Source organism: Ceratotherium simum, chromosome 6, assembly GCF_057802395.1.
Source record: "Ceratotherium simum simum isolate JZ-2026a chromosome 6, ASM5780239v1, whole genome shotgun sequence".
NCBI lineage: Eukaryota > Metazoa > Chordata > Mammalia > Perissodactyla > Rhinocerotidae > Ceratotherium > Ceratotherium simum.
Window position 1 is genome coordinate 58,777,771 of NC_141905.1, and position 22,619 is coordinate 58,800,389.

At 53.8% G+C, this 22,619-nt stretch overlaps 1 protein-coding gene across 2 annotated transcripts in view; it reads right to left on the bottom strand.

The window, feature by feature from the left end:
- CRTAC1 (cartilage acidic protein 1) overlaps positions 1-22,619 on the bottom strand; it is a 149,879-nt gene that overhangs the window by 16,495 nt on the left and 110,765 nt on the right. For both annotated transcript variants that reach the window (XM_087432397.1, XM_014785633.2), the window contains exons 7-13: positions 20,940-21,085; positions 18,151-18,287; positions 14,377-14,459; positions 13,425-13,525; positions 12,806-12,974; positions 2,473-2,618; positions 1,209-1,251 (exon numbers count right to left, since the gene is read on the bottom strand). In XM_087432397.1, coding sequence (XP_087288523.1) covers positions 1,209-1,251; positions 2,473-2,618; positions 12,806-12,974; positions 13,425-13,525; positions 14,377-14,459; positions 18,151-18,287; positions 20,940-21,085 — 825 coding nt within the window. The remainder of the gene's footprint in view (positions 1-1,208; positions 1,252-2,472; positions 2,619-12,805; positions 12,975-13,424; positions 13,526-14,376; positions 14,460-18,150; positions 18,288-20,939; positions 21,086-22,619) is intronic.

Here is a 22,619-nt window from a genome sequence, read left to right on the forward strand (position 1 = left end):
ATCACAGGGTCCTTCCAGCACACAGGAAGAGGCTGGAATTTCTGTGTACATGCACTGTCTATCTTGAGTGGCCAGGGTGGGGACGTGGAGAGCAGAGGGGACGAATTTCCTCCTCAAGCCAGCCCTGGAGCCATGCCCTCCACTTTCTCACCTGTTGTCCTTTGCCCACGCAGTGCCCTCCACTGAAACACTTTCTCCCCTTTCATTGCCTGGCGAACTTATCACCCTTTAGGTCTCAGCTTAGACCTTGCTTTCTCTGGGGCACCTTCCTGGCCCCCCTAGACTGGTTTAGGGCCCCACCTTTGTGCTCCCACAGCCCCAGCCCCTCCCCACCCCAGTCCTGCTCACACCTTTGTGTGCTCATTGCTGTTTACTTGTGTGCCCCTCCCATCGGCTCTAAGCTCCATGAGGGCAGGACTGCGTCTGTCCTGTTTACTCCTGTATCTCAGTAGCAAACCCATCCGCCTGGGGCTGATGAGCAGCTGCAGAGTGGACTTGGGAAGAATGCTGCCTGCTGTCTAAAGGCAGGAGGCGTCCTTGGCTTGACCCCTCACTGCGGGTCATTAGGATGGAAGACATTGGGTTGACGGTCTTGTGGGTGCTGAGCCTCTAGGCTGCCTCTCTCCCACTCCAGGCCCTTAGGGGACTTGCAGAAGGTCACTGGCCCTCACAGAGCTGCCATCCTGGCAGTGCTGCAGCTACTGCCCCCCAGTCCTGCACACGGCTGCAATCTCCCTCTGTACTGTGACCACACTCCACACCTTGGTTTGCTCCAGTGCCCCTGGCAACGCCCACTCCTGCCTGCCAACACCCTTACTCACTGCTTCACTGGCTGGCCAAGCGGAAGCCGCCAGCCCTCCACAGAAGATGAGTGCCCACCCCAGCCACCACAGCCCCCAGTAGCCGGGCCTCCCTGTGAGCACTGTCCAGGCGACTGCGTGTCTCCTTCCCTCTGTATTCACGGCAGGGAAGCGCTGCCGAGGCCAAGGACTGCAGTGATGCAGCCTGCTGGTTGCTAATGTCATTCCCACCTTGGTGAGTTGCATGGTGGTTATCTTGGCATCTGGAGCCCCAGGGACAAACAACACGTTCCCCTCCCCACCTTTCCACCCCTTGTCTGCAACCTGAGCCTTGCCAGGGCCCAGGCTGACATTTCCCAGCAAGATTCTGGCCTCTGCACCATCCCCAGGTGCCTGCAGGCAACTCACCCATGCAATGGCCATTTTCCTGCTGGGAGAATCCTTGGCCGCACTGCAAGGTGGGCAGAAGCAGAGACACTAGTGAGTTGAGAACATCCCATCTCAGATCCCCTCCTAGTCACAGCTGCAGAGCAGCTGTCGCCCTGACCCCAGCATGAGGGGTGCTCTTAGCTCTGGGCCTGGGGGGAGCCTCCTCATTGCCAGGACCCCTTCCCTGGCACTGAGAATAGGAGACCGGGGGGAAGGCCAAGAAAAGATTCAGTTCAAACTCCTGCTCATTCCCCTCACCCCCTTCTCTGAGAGCCTTCCCCACTCACAGGGTGGGCACCTGCAGGCCAGGCGACAGCCCACCTCGCTGGAAAGGGCCGACTGGCCGAGGGGTGGACATCTCAGCAGGGAGAGCGAATCAAAGGCTTTGCAGCTAGAATTTGAACTAATTGAGGCTGAGACCGAGATTTGGGAGTCTGGTCATGCCAGGCTGTGGGGGCTTTGCTATGTCTACATGGAGGTCTTGGAGACAGCAGCCTGGTGCAGGGCGGGGGGCCTCGAAACATAACACTTCACACGAGACAGAAAATGTCAACTGTCAGTTCTGACGAATGAGGGAGGGCAGGGGGGATTACTGGAAGGGCAATGTCCCCCCAAGGCCAGTGCACTAATTACAAAGGTCCTTGAGCTCCTGAGGCTGAGGACGTCGAGCTGCCATAGTTCCTGCGGATCCTGAGCTTCCCTTAGATTCTGTGAGCTCCCCTAGAAACCTCCTTGTAAGGCCCCTCTTCTCTGTGAGTTGAAGTGGGTTCCTGTTATTTGCAACCAAATGATCCCCGGCGGAGTTAGAATCCAGAGCTGTTCCTCAGCGAGCCCCCAGGGGCCCTGCACCCCCCTCAGAAGTGGCAGGAGGCTTTGTCAGGGACTTGGAAAGAGCCTGGAGGAAAGCAGGAGATCTGGGGTCAATTCTTAACTCTGCTCACAAGTGGCTGGGCAGCCCTGGTGGTTCTCTCTCTCGGTCTCAGTTTTCCTCCTCTGTAGAATGGGTGCAAAAATACTTGCCCTGCCAATACCCCAGATTTCTGTGAGGAGCAGAAGAGACGTGGGTGTGATACTGTTGTGCAAACTATGAATGGAGGGATCATTAAGAAGCCTGCCCTTTGCTGAGAAGATTTCCAGCATTTCTAAAGGTGAAGTCTGCAGATTCCTGGGAATCCAGCTTCAGCCCACAGGGTTGTGAGTGAGGGCTGCTTTTCTGGTTATGAGGCCCAGATGCCTTTCTCACCTCCAGTGGGGCTGGGTCCTGAAGTCTGTCCTCATCCCGGGGGTAGGGGATCTCCAGCACCGAGTTGATCTCCTTGCCGGCCACGCTCCGGCTCACCATCTTGCCGTCTGGCCACGTCACCTCCACGCTGCTGGCTTCATCCTTCCCTGTGGGACAGAGGAGAAAGTGTCAGCAGCAGAGGAGAACAAGGTGTGGAGGGGATTCTCAGCAAAAGTATCATCATTTAATGAAAAATATGAATCAAACACTGTCCCAAGTGCTAGGGAAACAGAGAACACAGCAGATGAGGTCCCGCTCCTTTAGAGCAACGCTGTCCAATAGAACTTTCTGCAATGATGGCAGTGTTCTGTATCTGTTTTGTCCCATATGGTAGCCATTAGCCACAAGGGTTGCTGAGCACTTGAAGTGGGACTAGTGTGATAAGGAACTGAATTTTAACTTCTATTTGATTTTAATTAGTTTACATTTAAATAGCCCCGCATGGCTACCATATTGGACAGCGCAGCTCTAGAACTCACATTCTGGCAGATAGGCCAATCAGCATGAGGCTCTTTTGGGGGAGATGGAAAGGCTCGCTGGTATGCAGGTTGACTTTGGAGATCTGGGTTCAAATCTTGGCTGTACCACTTACCTGGTGTGTTGGAAAGGGAATGGTGGGGGATGGGCGTCTGGGAGACCTGGGGACAAATCCCAGCTCTGCCGCTGGCTTGCTGTGTAATCTCTGGCATGTCACTATCTATATTTACATTTTATTTGTTTATATTATTTATTCACAGCCTGCTAGGGGTCAGGCTCTCTTTTGTCACTGGGAATGTCCCTGCTTTCCAGGAGCTTCCACTCTCGTGGAGATAGACAGGCAAACAAATGAATAAATAAATAATGTCAGATATTGACAAGCTCTGTGCAGAAAACAAAAACAGGGCAATGGAATAAAGAGGAACTGGGGGTTGGCTGGGGGCCTTTGTAGCCAGCGTGGTCAGGGACAGCCTCTCGGGGAGAGGCATTTGAGCTGAGCTCTGAAGAAAAGCCAGGATGATAAAGAATTGGAAGGTGGACGGCACAGGGGAAAGACCATTCTACAAAGCCGGGAGGTTTACAAAAGCTGATGGGGAAGCTCAGAGAATATTCACGGTCAATCCATCCACACACGTCCTTAAAGCAACACGTTACATCACTGGCAGAAGGCAGGCTGGAGAGATTTGTCAGGTGTTTCGGCATTGTCAAAGCCGCCCGCTCCCTGAGTAAGGCAACAGGCCGTCACTGTGGCAAGGCCAGGCTAATGGAGATGGATTGGGGTGAGGAGGAGTGGGGTGGTGGGCCAGAGGGGGCTCACCTGCCGGGAGAGGCCGTTCTCCTAGTCAGTCACCTGGGAAGGAGGGCAGTGCTCGGTGTGGGTAGGAGAGAGGGTGCAGCCCCCTCGTTATCACCCACCAGGGCTGACTAGACGTGGGCCCACGGAGCCAGGGGTTCCACACATCCATATACTCCCCAAGCATCATTCGTGGGCTGAATAAATAATATGTCACCCACAGGTATGTGCTACTTTCCCCTTAATGTATACAGATATTGTTAGAAAACCAGTGAAACTGAAAAGTGCTGTTGAATTTACAGTAGCTTTTGGCCATTATTGTCCATCTGTGGAATTTACAATGATAGCTACTATGGGGGCAGGGAGGGGGGTAGTCTGTGAAGCATTTTTATGTATAAAAGGGTTTCCCATATTTTAGAAAAGTGCTGGAAGCCACGTCCAGACTTGGAGTGGAGTCTGTGTGTAGACTCGTCTGTGCAGAGGTCCACTCTGGGGTGGGAGCTCAGACAGCACGGCGTGGAAGGACCCAGCTGCATCTTTCTCCTCAAGTCCCAGGATGTTAGTCTGGGGATTCCAGAGGAAGCAGCAACTTTTTTTGTGTGTGTGAGGAAGACCAGCCCTGAGCTAACATCCAATGCCAATCCTCCTCTTTTTTGCTGAGGAAGACTGGCCCTGGGCTAACATCTGTGCCCATCTTCCTCCACTTTATATGGGACGCCGCCACAGCATGGCTTGACAAGCGGCCCAGGATCCGCACCAGCGAACCCCAGGCCACCGCAGCGGAGCGCACGCCCTTAACCGCTTGAGCCACCGGGCCGGCCCCAGGAAGCAGCAACTTTTGAGCCTCCTCATCTAGCTTCCCGATCCTCCCAGTGTTTGGTTTCCTTTTGCTGCACCACACCGCCCCCCACCCCCTTGGGTCTCCAGAGAAGTCTCTGGAATGTCATTGGAATGTTCCAGCCTCGCTGCTGTGCTGCGAGTTAATGAGGGCAGGGACCAGCTCACACTCCGGAAGTGTCAAAGGTGAGCAGCCCCTGTCTCCGTGGGCACAGGAGGGCAGCAGTACCAGGGAGCAGCTCCCAGAGCAGAGACTCCCACAAGCGTTCAGGTTCTCTTCCCACAGAGACTCCCAGCTTCCAGGCCTGGCCTTCCTGGTTTGCTTTATTAAGCCAGAAAACATTACTCATAAACCCCTGTTGCCCCACTCCTTTCTTCTACAATAATTCCTTTGGGGAAGGGGGGGCGGGTAGAAATGGGATTGGGCGTGTCAACTGCGGCCTTTTTTCTGTTTTGAAGTAGTCTCTTGAGGCTCAAGAGATTTGGCATTTTTAGTGTATACAGAGCCCAAATTAAGTAGCATATGTAAATAGTAAACATTTTGCCATTAAAAAAAAGGAGACAAAGAAAAGCAAATGTTTCTCACCTAAGCCAACAGAACAGCTACATGAATACATTTTCCAGCCTGACTGAAGCGCCACAAATAACTCAAGAGTCACCGAATATTCATAGATAATCACAAATTTACATCCTGTATTTGCAGCACAGAATTGAGTCCTGCTTCCTCCCTTCCTGAGACCGGGAGGGGCAGAGGCTGTAAGTAAGCCATGGAGAGCACATCTCAGTAGGGCTCCCTCCTCTGCCACTGATTATTTTGCTGACTTGGGCATCCCCTTGGGGCTTCAGTTTCCTCATCTGTAAGATGGGGGTGCGACCTAGAATTCTAGCACTCCTGGGAAGGACAGTCTTTCTTCCTTGGAATGTGAGCCCTGCTCTGGCTGATTGTCACCCTTAGCATCCCCATCCCCATCATCTCTTAGACACGGGGGCAGCCTGTGGTCCCAAAGGGCTTTCACTTGTTGGCAATAATACTAGTGAATATGTACCCAGTGTTAGTGCACTGGATCCTCACGGCAGCTCCTTGGGGAAGGTACTAGTTTATAATTTCCATTTTAGAGATGACAGAGCTGAGACTCGGCAGGTGAAGTGAACCGCCCATCCTTACCCAGCTAGGGAACGTGTGATCCCAAAGCCCTTGTCCACTATACCCTGGTTCTACCGCCCACCTCACCCCCACCCCCAGCCTGGCCACGGGCCAAGCATCACGCAGGGATCAGGGATTTAGCAGGAAGGAGACAGCCCAGTCCCCATCCTGGAGGAGCTGAGGCCCGTGGGGGCAATGAACATAGTGATTATGTTATAATAAATGGGGAAAGTGCAGCCACAGCATTGGTACCACTTGGTGAGAGAGGCTGGTGTTACAAGTCATTTCATTTGGGTGTTGCAGGAGGAATAAGAGTTTGTGAGACAGAGAAGGGAAGGAAGGAGCATTCCAGGCAGAGAGCACAGCATGGGCAGAGGTACAGAAGTATGAAAAGGGCGCGTGTGTTTGAAGATCAGGTAGAAGTTCAGAGTGGGGAAGGAGAGTGTGCGAATGTGCATTAGGTGGGGTGGGTGGGAGAGGAGACAGGGGAGGGCCTATGGAGCATTTGCATGTGTGGCTGGCCTGAATCCCCCCTACTGGTCTGTAAGGTGGGTGTGCTACCCCCACTCTCCAGATGTAGACAGTGAGGCTTGGCAAGGTGTAGTGACTTGCAGGTGTCTGAGCTAGGACTGGCACCCAGGCTCCTGTCCCGAGGTATTCCCTCTGCCCCAGACATTTCAAGTCTTCACGCAGCACACAAGTGAGGGGGCCCGGCCCCCAGACACTGCACACGGGCAGCCTTTAAGCCAGTCTGTGTGTCCAGGAGCAGGGTCCCCAGGCAGAGGAGGCCCCATGAACCAGCACAGCCGTGAGTCAAGAGCAGCAGGGAGTCGCCTCTGGCAGCTTTTAAGGACAAAGGCCAAGGAGGCACAGAGAATTGCGCTTTTCAGAAGAATTACAAGCAAAACAGATGGTGGGAATATAGTTGGTGGAATATTTTTGCACTTTAATAAAGCAGTTTTTATGTGGGCCACTGAATTTTCCTTCCCTAAATGAGCACCAGCCAGCTTGCAGGCAGCTCTGAGTCACTTGCAAACGATTTGCTGAAAGGAAGGCTGTGTGTGTGTGTGTGTGTGTGTGTGTGTGTGTGTGTGTTGGGGAGAGAATGGGGGGTGCTCGCTGAGTAGGTGAGCCCCCTAGTCGGGGCTGGTGGGGGCAAGTAGATTATTGGTACTTGTTTTTATTTTCTGGGTTTGGATGAGCTGCCTCAGCGCTCTGCCAGCTAGGAGACGTAGAGCCGGGGTGTGGGGGACGCAGGGGTGGGTATGCGGGGGCTGGGGTGCGGGTTCTGAGTAAGCAGGGTGCAGTGGGCACTCGTCAGGGGCTAGGGGCAGAAACGCTTATTTACGAGCTGAGCCTGGTGGGCCACCTGCACCAGGAGGAGCGGGGTGAGGCCAGGGCAGGGTGGAGACGGGCCACGAACAAGGCCTGGGGCTCCACTGAGCAGGGGTGGGTGGGGTGGGGGCTGATGTCCCCAGAAGGGATAGCTCTACAGGGTGAGGCTGAGAGCCCTCTGCACAACAGAATGGGTCCTCTGGGAACCCGCTGGAGAATGAAACATCGGGTGAGGTCCCTGAGTTTTTATTGTGTGATGGGATGAAGCCCAGACCCTCAGGAGGGAGTCGGGGAGAACACGTGAGGGTCTGAGAAGCTGGGTCCTCTAACCACAGCTGCCTGCTGACCCAGCAAGGCCTGCAGCGTGCGCGTTCTGCAGCAAGTGGATGATGTGGGGACAGGAAGTGCCGAGGAGGCTGTCTGCTGAGAGGCGCACGTGTGCCCCCACATACAGGTCCATGCGCTCTCCACCCCTTGCTGCAAAGGCAGGAAGCGGCAGGGGTGACTCAGGGAGGCAGGAAGGGAGCAGGGTCAGCTGGGGTGAGCGGGAGCATTGTCAGTGCTGGCAGGGGGGCTGCCTGCAGCCCTCTCCCCTTCAGAGACCTCCGCCTTCCAGCACAGCCTCCGGCCCCACATCTACTTCCCCGTCATTCGGTCATTGGGACATCAAGGCAGGCCTCCCTTGCATTCACGTTCTGGACATGCCCTTCTCACCCTCAACGCCACATAACAAACTGCTGGAAACTGAAAGCCGTCGACTGGCCGTCCATAGAGGACTGGCCAAATAAATTATGAATGCTGCCACACAATGAAATACCGCACAGCACTGAAGGAAATGAAGCAGATATGCGCAGACTCAGAATGATGTCCAGGATATATTGTTAAGAGAAAAGAAAAGCAAGTTTGGGAATAATAGGAAGCGTATCATCATTTTTGTTAAAAAAAATCCCAAGCAGTATTTATCTATAAATGTCCTGCTGTGTATATTGCATGTATTAAAAGCAGATCAGAACGATGGAGCTGGGCACAGGCCACCCCGACCACCGTGTTTGAACTGCTCCCTGCCCCTTCCCCTCAGCATTCCTAATCCCCTGACTTTGTTCTGCATTTTCTTTTTTCATAGCACTTAACATATGCTAACATTTTATATATTTACCTAGTTATTATGTTTATTCCGTATTGTATGTTTCTCTTCCTTCCACTAGAATGGAAGGTCACCCACGGCCAGGATCTTCGTCTGGTCAGTATTTGGGACACCGTGGGTGCTCAGTACATAAGTGCTGACTCAGTGAATCAGATGGTCCTGGGGGAGGGTGAAGGGAGAGACGTTTGCTTTTTATTAATATTCCAAACACAGTGGTGAGATTATGGGTTATTTTTACTTTCTTTTTTATGATGTTATATTTTCTAATTTTCCTATAATCAATATGCATTATTCTTACAATCAGAAAAAAAAAATAAAGTCTTCTAGGAACAGTTGCAAGTGCTGCCCCCCCGCAGGGCTCCTGGTGCTGGGACCCTGCCCCTGTGGGGGGCTCCTGGGCTCCTTCGCAGCCATGCCCTCGCTCAGCAAAGCTTGGCTTTGGCTTTCCGGGCTCTGTAGCCCCCGGTCTGTTCCCCTCCCCCTCCACCTGGCTCTGGGTGCCCCCCACAGCTTGGGCCTGGCCTCCCTTTCTAGGCTCCACTCTCAGCAGACCATTCTGTGGACACACTGAACACTCCCACCTCTGGGCCTTGATTCAAGCCAGCCCAGCCCCTGGAATGCTCTCCTCAGCCCCCATCCACACCTCCTAAGTTCCTACCACCCTTCTAGACCCAGTGCTAGGCCCACTTCCTTGGGAAAGCTGCCCTACAGCAGAACTGACTTCTCCTGCCCTGGTCCTCTCACAGACCCTGGGCCAGTGTGATGGTGAATCCAAACCTGCCCTGCACGAGAGCTCCTGTGTCCATGCGCCTTTCACGGGACTGAGCCTGGAGGGCAGGGAGCATTTCTTCTCTATCTCATCTGTCTCTTTCCCATGTCTCTTTGCATCTCTTGGTCTCCCCCAGCCCCTGCCTCTGTCTGTCTGTCTCCTCCCTCTTCTCTCTCTTTCCTCAATCCTCCTTCCATCCAGCCTTCCCCATCGGCTGCCTCTCTTCCTGCCCCATTGCTGGCCCTTCCATCAATCAGGAAGGCCTGTGCTATGCTAGATCCATGAAGGAGATCCTCCCAGATGCAGATGCAGGGACCTTGGAGCTACAGGGATGGAGCCCCCTGACCCTTGCTGTGTCCCAGGCTGCTGGCCCTGTGGCCTGCTGAGCTACCTCGGGGAGTCCCACTGCAAGCCCAAGGTTGACCCCCAGGGGCTGGTCCCTGAGAGCAGCCTTCCATCAGTGCCTCCCTGGGAGTGGATCTGGCAACAGAGAGGAGCCTGCAGGGGATGCCTGGAGCAGTTTGAGCCAGGGTTCAGTCCCAGAACAAATCCCACAGCCTTGAAAAATAGCAAGGATTGGCAGTCAGGAGGGGCTCCCGACTGGGTGCAGCATTCAAACCCTGAGTGTGGGAGGCAGACAGTCGTGAGAGGCGCAGAGGCATCCCACCCAATGGGATGAGAGGAGACCCAGTGAGGCCCGTAACATATGTCTTAAAATAGCAGAGGCGGCCCATGGGATGTGGGGAAGGAGAACCCAGCCCCCGTCCTGGCCTCGCCATTGATTTGCTCTGTGAGCCTCGATTTCCTTATCTGTACAATGGGGTGGGGGCTGATAGCCAGATACCTGGATAAACATCCCATCTACGATACCATGGCAGTCACCTGGGTGTGGACAGCCTCACTTGGGTCACCAGGTAACTGAAGGGACGTAGTTGTCCAGTAAGAAAGAGGCAGAGCAGGAGGACCTTGGCTGGCCCCACACAGAGCAGCTATGGGAGGTCCAGCAGTCAAGTCACAGTGGTCAAGAACTCAGACTGTGGTGTCCAAGGAGTTGAGGTCCAAATCCAGCCCTCCCCACTTTCTAGAGGTGTGATTTGGAGCAGTTACTTAACCTGAGCCTCAGTTTCCTGACCTGTAAAATGGGGACAACGATTCCTAATTCATCACGTTGTGGTGAGAACTGAATGAGGAATCTCATACAACAGCTCTGAGCCCCGGGCCTGCACACATTAAGTGCTTGATTACTGTTGGCTGCCGTTCTTTTTTTTTTTTTTTTTGTGAGGAGGTCTAGCCCTGAGCTAACATCCAACGCCAATCCTCCCCTTTTATCTTGAGGAAGATTGGCCCTGAGCTAACATCCGTGCCCATCTTCCTCCACTTTATATGGGACGCTGCCACAGCATGGCTTGACAAGTGGTGCGTCGGTGTGCGCCTGGGATCCGTCCGAACCTGCGAATCCCAGGCCGCCGAAGCAGAGTGCGCGCACTTAACTGCTTGCGCCACCGGGTCAGCCCCTTGGCTACCGCTCTTTTGTAAGAGAAGACTCTGTACTTGAAAGTCGTCTTGTACCTTTAGGGCCAGCCTAGAAGAGGGCCGCCTTACAAGTGGTGGACCTCCAACTGCAGGCCAACCCCTCCAGGGTGAAAGAGCCCAGGAACGTGCTCATTTAACCAGGCCCTGGGTCCCCCAAATATTTATGCTTCTTTTCCAGACTACATAGATATTATGAGTTTCCTATAAAAATTGAAACACACACGCAGAAACATATAGAAGAAAGTAAGAATCACATAGGCAGGTCTGGATTTGAATCCCAGCTCTGCCATTTACCTCTCATGTGACCTTGGGCAGGTTTCTTAATTGTTCTGATCCTCAGTTTCCCCATGTGTAAGATGGGAATAAATAACACCCATCTCACAGGGTAGGCATGAGGATGAAATGAAGTACAAAGGGGAAAGTACCACTGGGGCCAGAATGAGTAAGAGTTACTATATTAATCCAGACACTCAGAGAGAGTCTCTGTTCACACTTTTTGCATTTTCTTTCAGTTTTTTTCTATGCACATATGATGTGTGTATAATATTAACATACATATATTTATTAATTTGAGGCCATATTGCTTGTTATTTTTATGTTAATATTATATCACATCGTGAGGTGCTAACACATGAGGGAGGGTATCTGATTTTGAACCTAGGTGTATTTGACTCAAATGCTTTCTTAACCATTGTGTTTTAGTAAAGACACTCTTGGCTCCCCACCCAGTGTTTCTCAACATTTTTTCTATTATTGCCCCTGCTCCTCAAGAAGACTTTTCAGACTTTTATTCCCCTAATTCCCTCCCCCAATGTATTTCTTTAAAAAACATTTTATTTTGAAATAATTATAGATTCACAGAAAGTTGCAAAGATAGTAGAGAGAGATCCTGTGTACCTTTTAGCCAGTCTCCCCCAGTGGTTACATCTGATGTAACTACAACACAGTATCAAAACCAGGAAATGGACAGTGGTACAACGTGTGTGTGGTTTCATGTCATTTATGTGTAGATTTGTGCAACCACCGCCACAATCAAGATCCAGAACTGCTCCATCACCACAAAGATCTCCCCTGGGCTGTCCCTTTATGGTCACTCATCCCTCTCCTGGTCACCATTTCTAACTCCTGGCAACCACTGATCTATTTTCTGTCTCTATATTTTTGTCTTTTTGAGAATATTATATAAATGGAATCATTGGCATGTGACTTTTTTTTCACTCACCATAATGCCGTTGAGAGTGCTGCATGTATCAGTAGTTCATTCCTTTTTATTGCTCAGTAATATTCCATGGTGTGGATGGACCACAGTTTGCTGAACCATAAACCTATTGAAGGACATCTAGGTTGTTTCCAGTTTGGGCTATCACAGATAAGGCTACTATGAACAATCTTCAATAGATTTTTATGTGGACATGTTTTCATTTATCTGGGATAAATGCCCAGGAGTGCAATTGCTGGGTCTTACAGTAGTTGTATGTTTAGTTTTTTGTTTTTAAAAGAAACTGCCAAACTATTTTCCAGAGTAACTGTACCATTTTACATTCCCACCAGCAATGAATGAGAGATCCAGTTTCTCTGCATCCTTGCCAGCATTTGGTATTGTCATTATTTTTTATTTTAGCTGTTCTAATAGATATGTAGTGATATCTCATAAATACTACAGATATACTGTATATCTGGTTATGTACTGTATGTATACCTGTGTATTTATACATTTAATAAAAGAGTAGGATTTTTTCACTCCCCCTCCCCCAGCCAAGAACCAATTTTTGCCCCCTTGGGGGTGCCATCACTCATGCTGAGAATGCATGGCTTCCCCAAGCCTTCGGTACAGGGCAAGGCACCAGGGGTTTGGTGAGACTTTAAGCGCTGAGCCAACTCTCAAGAGGCCAGGGAAACAGCTGGTTCGGACAAGTTTGGTGCAGGCCAATGTTTGAAAAACAAGGCCACAGCCTTGGACAAATGGATGATTAAATACTCTGACCCCAAGGTGAACCAGTTCCACAGAGGCACCAGGGTGGGGACCCCTGCAAGGGGTGGGGCATGAAAACCTCCCTCTTGAGCTCAGCTCCATCTCCGAGCAGGGTTGCCTCCGATAGCTGGTGTCCGCCATGACTGTTGCAGTAACGCGGTACTGGTCGGCGCTCGGGCTGTGAGTCCTGCCTCACTCGGCATGCTGCGGGATGCAGTTTCAGGACCCACTGTCCTGACAACAGCTCACTGCATGTTCCCCCCATCCCATCCCCTGGGGCCCTGACTCACCCAAGCCGAAGTGTGCCACAGGCTCCATCTCGCACAGGTAACCCGAGCCCCCGTCGATGATCCTCAGGTGGGCCCCGCTCTTCTTGGTGTAGAGCACAACCTTAGCCCCCCTGGCGAAGGCCCCAAACCGGGTCCGTGGCACCACTCGCAGCCAGTTGTTGCTGAAGCCCTGGAGGAGGGAGGAAGGCAGGCCCTGGCATGAGGGGGGAGGAGGGAGGGAGGGAAACAGAGGGAGAGAGGAGAAAGAGGAAGAGAAGAAAAGGGGCAGGGGAAAGAGAGGAGGAGGAAGCCGGGCAGGGAAGGTGAGCAAGGCACACAGACTGGGTGAAGTCTGGAAAGAGAGGTGCTGGAAAAACAGGAGGGAAAGCCGATATTCAGGAAGAACGGTTTTTTGGGCGAGAGATGCCAGTGGAAGGCAGACGGGCAAAGGGCTTTTCCCGGGAGGCAGCTCTTCTAGGACGTTTACTGTGTTGCTGGGAATTTATTTGCGTCCTCCAGGCCCCGGGATTTCCACCTCCCACTGGTCAAGGAAGCACCCGGGGCTCCTCCACCTTCATCCACCCTAAGCCCCGGGGAGCACATCGGGTTGGATTCCACGGGTGCCGAGGTCCACGCACACCTGGTTTCCCCGGAAGACGGACAGCGGCTGAGCCATGGACTCTCCGTGGGACAAGATGAGGTCCAGCATCCCGTCTCCGTCGAAGTCCGTCACCACACCCCCTGCAACAACACAGATTTCACTCTGACTGTCAGCCAGGAGACCCAAGAAGGGGAGGGGCTCCCCAGCAGTGCCATGTCGTGACGCACGTGCCTGAGTGTGGGGCAGAGAAGAGCACAGCCCCGGGGCAGGAGACTGGAGCTCGAAGCCCATCTCCTTTCCTTTCTAACAGCCAGCTCACGGTAGGAATTCACGGAAGAGGGGCTCCCTTTCCTCTCTCATGGAGAGAGTGGGCGCAAACTACTCAGACCCTGAGGACTTCTTTCTGGTCTTTCTAGATACACACACTTTGTATTTGCACAGCTTTTGTCAATCTATCCAGTGTTTGAGTATACATGATCTCCTTTGGGTCCTCACTACAACCCAGAGAGGAGAGGAGGGCAGATGGAATTATCCCCATTTGATGGATGTGGAGACCAGAAGATAAAAGAACTTTTCCAAGACCACATGCAAGACAACGGAGGACTGGGTCTTGGGACTTCTAATCCAGTGCTCTTTCTCTGACACCAGGCTTAGTGCCAACAGGGGAAGGGTCAGACCGCAGGACCCCCAGCCTCTCCTTTCCATCCCCACCCATTACTAGAGAAGCTACTGCTCGTGGATTCCCAGGCCCCTGCCCTGCCGCAGAGTGGGACTGGGAGAATGGCCCATCCCCTCCTCTGCTTCCTGCCTGGCACTCCCAGGGGCTCCTCCAGCTCCATCTTCACGCCTGCCCTAAGGTCTCTGCCCTCAGAGAGGCAGGGACAGAAGGAGCCCTGCCATGAGATTCTGCCCCATCCCTCCCGCCCTCACCCCAGAGTGTGGGCAGCGCTGAGATCGGGGAGGGCAGGCCAGAGCCCTCAGGCGCCCTCACCTGTGCCCCGGCCCTCGGGCTCCAAGGCATCGCCAGGATTGAGCTCCTCGATGAGAGGGTCACCGTGTTCCCTGCGGATGACACTGCAGGAGAGGAGACAGGCCCGCGCATGGATGAGTAACAAGCTGGCGGGGCCCCAGTTGGCCCCCTGGACCTAGAGGCCCACTCGCTCCATTCTCTGTCCCCCGAGTGTCCCTGGATCCTGCTGTGCGTGGCCTGCCACCTGGATGCCTACAGAGCCACTCTCTGCTCACAGACCCTGCCTGTTCCCTTCTTGGGTTTTAATTTATGTTGGTAAATATTGATTTCTCCTTGTCTAATGGATGAATTATAGACAGCCTGGGCAAGGGCAGCTGATGGATCGACAAGGGGCAGGGACACAGCTACCTTCAACTGACCTTCGCTTTCCTTCAAGGGCCTCTGTGTTTCTGAGTTCTGGATGCTACCCAGGGTTCAACCCCCACTCAAATGCCACCTCCTGCAAGCCCTCCCTGATCGTCCTGCTAGCAGCAACGCCTTCCTGCTCTGCCGTTATCACTCTCTGCCTGTGTTAAAGCTCTGTGTGATGCATCTTATCTCCTCAGTTAGACTGGGAGCTCTCTGCAGCTGGGACCAGTATTATTCACCTTTGCATCTCCCACAGCCTCTAACACAGTGCCTGGCTCTCAGGAAGCCCCAAGAACATGTCCGTGGGATGCAGGGATGAATTCCAGAGGCAAAAGGGAGGAAAGGGGTCCCTTTGGGTTGCGGGGGTTCTGTCTATTTTGAACTCTGAATCGTGGAAATACTTGCTTCAGAAACGTCCATTGTGGAAGTCCAGCTCTTTCTCCACACTGAGGTGAATGCTGATGATGGTGGCGAGCTTTCCTCTCTAATTTTTCTCGCTCATTAGATTCTTGCAGCCTTGGGTGCTCTGCCCTGGATGTGTGCAGCAGTGCTGGGGGGAGGCAGAGGGCCAGGAGGATCTGTATCACTCCTCCCTGCCCCAATGCAGGTGGCTGTTGTCTACCCAAATCACAGAGAGTCACCAGAGGGCTGTGATGTGGCCGGTTTTCCAGGAGGGGGCTGGGGTCCCCTGAGTTGGAGCCTATGGTGGCTGGATGGCAGGGAGTGCTGGCAGAACTGCAGGGTGTCTGCGGGGTGTAGCAGACGCCCAGGGCGGGGGTGTCCTCTGTCCACAGGGCATCTGTGCTGAGCACATCCATGTGTGCAGTCGGGGCAGCAGGCAGCGTGCCTGGTGGGCACCGGCTGTGCGCACACCTGCTGGAGGTGTGTATGTCTCAGCTTGCTCACACCACAGTCCCTTTGACCACTCATGTGCTGCAGACTCTGCCACAGCTGGGCAGACACCCCCTGGTTCAGGTGACAATGCAGTTAAGGGTTCCTAAGGATAGAGCCCAGCAGTTCCGCTGTACGTACTCATTGAACAAATTCTTCTGCAGCAACCTCTGTGTGCCGGGCACTGCGTGGGGGCCTATAGCTATGGTGTGTCTCAGAGTCTGTGAGGACAGGGAATCCCACGCACAGCGCTGAAGGCCGACAGGGAGTGTGGGGCTGAGGGGAGTGCAGAGCTGGGCAAGCTCACCCAGATTTGGACAACCAGGGCAGGCTTCCTGGAGGAAGGGCCAAGTAAGCTGAGACCAGAACGATGCCTGAGTACCTGTCACTCAGAGGAAGAGGGAGGAGCGAGGGGTAGAGGGTGTGGGTAGTGTGAGGGTCTGGGCCTGGCCTAGCCCAGAACTGAAAGAAGCTGGGGGGTGTCTGGTGCTTAGGTGTAAATGCAGGACCATGTGGGACAGATCAGAGAAGGCAATGGGGCGCTGCTATAGGGTTTAGGTGGAAGAGGGGTGTGGCTGGATTTGCATTTTCAACAGCTTGCTCTGCGGGAGTAGACACAGGGAGCCGGCTGGAGGCGGGAGCAGGAACCCCCCTGAGAGAGAGACCGGAGTGGTGTGGTGGAGGGGTGGAGGGAGGAGAGCAGATCAGAGGCATGTTTAGTGGTGTAAGTTGTGTGACCACACATCTCCCAGTTGGCCTGGGGGCGTCTCATTTATGCCTGTTGTCCCACCATTAGTAACAGGCCCCCTTGACCTCTAGTTAAGCATCGGTTTGGGCGATGAGTCCCCTGGTCACCCTAGGCGTCACTGAAGGACTTGCAGACTCAGCCACACCTGAAGCTTTGAGTCCCCAGTGCCTCCTCCAAGGAGCCCACAATGTTCCCCTCAGCGACAGGTGAAAAGCCCACACGGTGTGGGACAAGTTGGGGCTCAGCTTCCAGAGTTGCCGCTGAGTGGCAGCCCCCGCTGTAGCCCCCACACTCTCTGCTGTGTGCTCGGACCCCAGCCATCTGCCACGGGGACTTGGGGCACAGCCAGGTGTACCTGGGAAGTGGCTTCTGCTGCCACCGCGTGGAAACAAACACAGTAACCCACGGGGTGACCACGTGGTGACCCTGTTCACGGGCAGCCCTGGGCCAGCCCACCCTAGGGTGGCCGGAGGGAGGCTGGGAGGTTTGACAGGTGGGCAGGCAGGCGGGGAGGAGAGGTGCCTGGGTTCTCGGGCCACAGAGATGAGAGCACTAGACTTCTGGGTGCTCAGGGGCCCTGGCGAGTGACACTTTATTAGCCCGAGAAGGAAAGCAGTGTCTCTGTTAACGAGCAATTGGTCTTCTGCAATTAATCTGGAAGTTGTGAATAAGCTTTTTGCAAGGCACCTAATTAGTAAATCTGGTGCCTTCGGGGGGTGATTACATCCAGTGAGGATTGATGCTTTGTTAATAATTATATTTTAAAACATGCTTAGTCACAGCTCTCGGCTTTTACTAATAGTTGGGGCCCTCCTGGGGGAGGGGATGGGGCCTTGGGAGCCAAGCAGGTGGTCTGGCCCATTTCCTGAGTCCAGGCCCCAGGCCCACCCTCCTCTCCCTACCTGGTCCTGAGCCCCATTAGCGTGTTTTAGGCCAGGAACAGGGCCATCTCAGGCCACATGAGTCCTGAGGTTTTTCCCAACAGCAGTTCTCAAACTTTAGTCTGATAAGAATCATCTGATGTCTGGTGCACTTGTTAGAAATTGAGATTCCTGGGCCTCAGCCCTCAGATTCTGCACTTTAAATAAGCACTCCCGTGACCGATGCCAATGGTCTCCCTTCTTAGAGAAGTGTTGCCTCTAAAAATCCAACCCTTCCTCCTCAGATGCAATGCTCATATGCTTTGATGCTCAGATGCTTCCATTCTGTAACTCCCTTTTCCTGGTCTACCATTAATTGTCTCATCCAGCATTTTTCAAAGGATATTTTGCAGTGCATCAATCCCAAGAGAAAAATCTTTGAAAAAAGTGTCCTGTGGTCAAATCTATTTGGAATACTCCACCCACCTTTTGGAAAGTAAAAATACTCATGGCCATGTTAAAGGCTCTGAGAAGTCCTGCAGTCAGTAAACCTCCCTGTCTTTCCTTAACCCAGGTGTGCCCAAACAGATTTGACTCTGTCACCCCTTTCTCTGGTTGTGTGGAGCCTGGTTTCTGGGCACACATTGGGCCATGTCCCTCTGCCCACTTGCTGCCCCCCCAACAGCAGGAGGCCAGCTTTCTGCCCAGGATTCGCCCTCCATTCTCACAGCCCCTTGCTCAATCCCTGTCCTTCCCTCTTCTCTGTTTCTTCATCAGGGGACTTTCCTCCGCCTTGGCCCTTGGAGCTTCCCTTCTGAGTCCTACTCCTTCCTCCCTGACCCCCTGCCGTCAAGGGCGATTAGCCTTGAGCCAGGCTGAAGCGTCTACCGGAAGAGGCGGTTGGCTGAGGAGCTGCGGTGGGCGAAGTTGTTGAAGAAGATCTCCAGCTCCTGGTCATTGTCAAAGTCAGCGGCGATGACTGTGCGGACAGGGGAGGGCATGGAGAACTTGGGTGAGGCGATGTCCTGGGAGGAGAGAGGGCTGCAGGTTAGCGGGCAGAGGTGGGGGAGAGTGGGAGTGGGCGACAGGCGGACTCCCCCCACTGTGTGTCTGTGGGGTGCAGTCAAAGATAAAACACAGCCCTACCTAACATCTCCCCTCATCTCCCGGTTAGGGACCTGCAGTGGCTGTATCAGGACCAGAGGGACCTCAGGCTGCTTGTAGAACAAGGAGGTAAGAGGAACAGTCCCAGTTCACACCAGTGAAGCTCTTCGCTATTCCCTAGTTTGGATCAGGTGTAGCCCAGCCGTCAGTCCCCGGAGGCAGCACAGACATTAGCACTCCCATTTTACAGGTGAGGTAACTGAGTCCTGGAGAGGGAGGGGACTTGCCCATAGTCCTAGCTAATGAGTGGGGCTGTAGCCAGGGCTTCTGATTCCAGAGGCAACACCCTTTCTGGTAGGCATCCTTCCTCCTCCGCAGTGAGAGTCAGAAGCTGGGTGGACACTGGAAAATGCTGTGCATTTGAATCCAGGCTTCTCTGCTGACTTGCTGTGTGATCTTAGGCAAGTTACTTAACCCCTTGGATCTCACTTTCCTCATCAGTAACATGGGGATGCTAATAGCCGCCCGGATGTGAGGACTGCATGTAAAATGCTTGGCACAGAGGGGCATGAGATGGATCACGGGCAGTCTGTCCTGGCCTTGTGTCTGCTGTCAGCCTCAGGGAAGGTGGCAGCGGTGGCCGTTAGCTGTTTTTGCTACCTCTGTTACCCAGTGTGGTTTCTTGGGAGTCTGTTGATTTTTTTCTTTTTGAGATGTTTGCTTTGGAGGGTTGCAGTATCAGATACAGCCGTCCAGGGCTCATGAGGAGACCGCAGACCCAAGACAGCCCAGCTTCGACCCCAAAATGCTGACAGGGCCTCGGTGGACCTGCCAAAGGGTCCCAGGTGTGGGACTTGCCTTTAAAACAGAAGAAGAGCTGTGTAGGGTGACCTTTCATTTCTGAGCAGAATACACATTAAAAGTAGGTTTGTCCCTTAAAGACCTCAGGAGCCTGTCTAAATCGCAGGCCCATGTGGAGAGGGCTGGGAAAGGCACAGGGGGTGTCTCTGGGAGTTCCCTCTGCCTCTGGGCCTGGCCCTGCCTCAGGCCTCTGACTGCAGGCCCTCTCTGTTGGCTGCAGGAATGAGCTGCTTGTTCTGGGGAGGCCAGGGAGGGAGGCTGTCCCCATCAGTGCAGTAAGGAGGCTAATTAAGAGCCTGGCCAGCTGGCCTGGGTGGGCTGAGCAGGGCCTTAAGAGCTGGGAACAAAGGGACCTCAGGATCTCTAAGTTGTTATTATTCTATTGATCCTGTAAAAATGGAAACCTACATAGCCCCCCTTGGGGCTGCCCCCTTGGATGCCGGGGCCTCTGAGATCATGTATGTAAAGTGCTTGGCACAGTCCCTGGCACATGGAAGGCACTTGATAAATGGGCGTCTATTATTATTATTATCATTGCTCCCTGAGCTCTGGGGAGCGGCCGTCAGAAGGTGAGCAGGGTTCCTCCGCCTCGGCACTGACATTCGGGACTAGATCGCTCTTTGTTGTGGGGCTGTCCTGTGCATAGTAGGACACATAGCAGCATCTCTGGCCTCTGCACACTAGATGCCAGCAGCACCCCCATCCCATTTGTGACAATCAAGAACGTCCCAGACATTGTCCAATGTCCTGGGGTGGGGGAAAATTGCCCCTGGTTGAGAACCTGGCTCAGAACAAAAAGCTGAATAAAGATGAAAATCATCCAGGATCCCAGAATCAACTGCCCCGAGTTCAGGACACACCTCCTCTCCACCCAGAGGGAGTGGATGGGCCTGAGAACCCCAACGCAGCTGCCTACAGGGGAGGGAGCTTGTGGTGGTCACCCAGACATCAGGTCCCCAGAGACTTCCCTGAGTCCATCAAGCCTCAGACAAATGTTGGAATTTTCTCGTTCTCTCAGAGGTTTTTGGCAAGACCTAGATACCTCCAGAACAAGCCTGACTCCCTGAGATCAGCTTCAACCATCCCATACCCTCCATAGCCCTTCCTGAGAAAGCCCCAAACCACGCTCATCAGGCTGGTGGCACCTCCACTACTGTCACCAAACAGCCCTTTTAAGGAATTCTTGGCATCACAGTTTGGAAAGCTCAGGGAGGGGGCACAGAGAGGGATTTGAGGTCACCTTGCCTACCATCTGCCATTTGTTCTTAGGGGGAAGCTGTTGGGAGCTCTGTGGCCTCAACCTCCCCCGCCCCCCATCCCCCAATGCACCCTTGGCCTGAATCTCAATTTGAAAAGCTCAGGCCGGGGCTACAGATCAGGTTTTCCAGGAGCCACCAGGAAAAATGCCCTCAATCCAGAGAATGAAGTCCTCCTCAGGGGGCCTCCTCTGCCCTGCACCCGCCCACCTTGGGAGGTCGCTCTCCCTCCTCTGCCCACCGCTCTCTCTGCTCCAGGAATTACAGACACCACAGCAGCCCAGGCTGGAGTCCATCGTCCCCCAGATGTTACCTTCCTTGTGGCCCCTGCCCTCAGGCTCTGCAGAGTCACAAGCCCCTTCTCAGCCTGGTTGGGGACACATGCCCAGGACACACCAGGGCCACTAGCAATGCCGGTGGCGGAAGGAAGGGAGGGAGGGAAAGGCCCCTTCTTACCCGAAAGCGGACCTTCCCGTGGGCACTCATCTGCAGATAGAGGCGGTGGGGGCCGTTCCAGTTGCCATAGACAATGTCCACTTTGCCATCACGGTTGAAGTCAGCCAAGGCGACACCTCGCCCATGCTGGTGGGGGTCGTCCACACCTGGGAGGAAAGGCAGGCGCCCTCAGGGCAGCGCCCCCTGCAGGCTCCACAAACACTCACCCTGCCGGAACTCCATGGAGAGCAACAGGGAGCGCCACCCTCCTGTCCCTGCCCTCCTGGGAGCAGACGGGGAGACACAGCTGCCATCTCGGAATTTCTCCTTAGGGGCAGGAGGTGGGACAGCCACCTGGTCGCAAAGGGGACCAAAGACTTATCTTCAAGCAGCATTTGCCCAGCAAGCACACTATTTTTGCTCAGTTTTGGGGTGCATGGGTGGGGGGAAGGTGGAAATTCTGGAGGACTGAAGCCCTCCCCAGCCACCCCCGACACTGCCACTAGGTGACATTACATTGATTGTCACTCTTTTGCTTAAATCTCTCAGTGGCTCCCCCATACTCTCGGGTCAAGTTCAGATTCCTGCTCGGGGAGTGCAAGGCCCCTGCCCGCCTTATCTGGCCTTTATCTGGTACCACTCTCCCCCTTACTCATCAGGTCTGGCCACCCCATGTTCCTTTCATTCCTCAAATGAACCAAGCTCTTTCCAGCTTCTGGGCCTTTGCTCAAGCTGGTCTCTCCTCCTGGAATGCTCTTCCCCTGGCTCTTGGTTATCCGGCTCCTTGTTTTCTTCTGCTCTCAGCCACAACGTCACCTCCTCAGGGAAGCCTTCCCTGACCACTCTCCCGAAAATAGCCCCTCCATCCACCCTATTATTCACCCTGACTGCCTCCCATTCTTTCCCTCCATTGTGCTGATCACATGTGCAATTATATTCCTTTGCTGTTTACTCGCTTACGGCCCTGTTTTCCTACTGGACCTTATGCTCCATAAGGTCAGGGGCTATCTTTGTTAACCTGTGTTCACACAGCATCTATCTCAGGGCCTGTGGTGGTTTTCAGTAAATACTTGCTGAATGAATGAAGCAATATAAATAATTTGACAGAAGGCAACTGGGGATGTTGGTGACAGCAGAGGAAATACCGCACCATGACAGAGAAACCCACAGCATGCCTCGTGAGATCTAGGAAGGGAAGCTTGTGTGTCCAACGTCACCTACTTACACTGTGCCTGCATCTGCCAGTGGCCAGTGGGACTGAGCCGATCCTGGGGGAGGACGGAGGGTGGCTTGCTCAGAGGACGGCCTGACCTCCTGGCTACCCAAGATAAACACGTTCCCTCAGATCAAGTGTGGAGCAGAAAGGTGGTGGATGCCAGCTCTAAATACCCGTGCTGACTCTTTCGGAGGACAAACTGCCATTGGTCATCAGGCCCTTGGAGATGGTAGGCAATAGGACAATATAGTGGTGGGTGGGGATCACAGACCCCAGGGCACTGGGAGACCTTCTAGCTGCAAACACGGAGATCTTGAGGGTGGGAGCCAGGAGAAGGCAGGGGTGGGGCCCCTGAGAACGTTGGAGGCCGAGCACCCTCTTGGGGGGGGGCGGATCTGGAGGATGGGTGGGGTGGGGGGAGAAGAGGGAGTGAGACCCAGGCTTGAGAAAGAGGGTTTGCAAAGGAATGGGGGCAGCCTCTAACC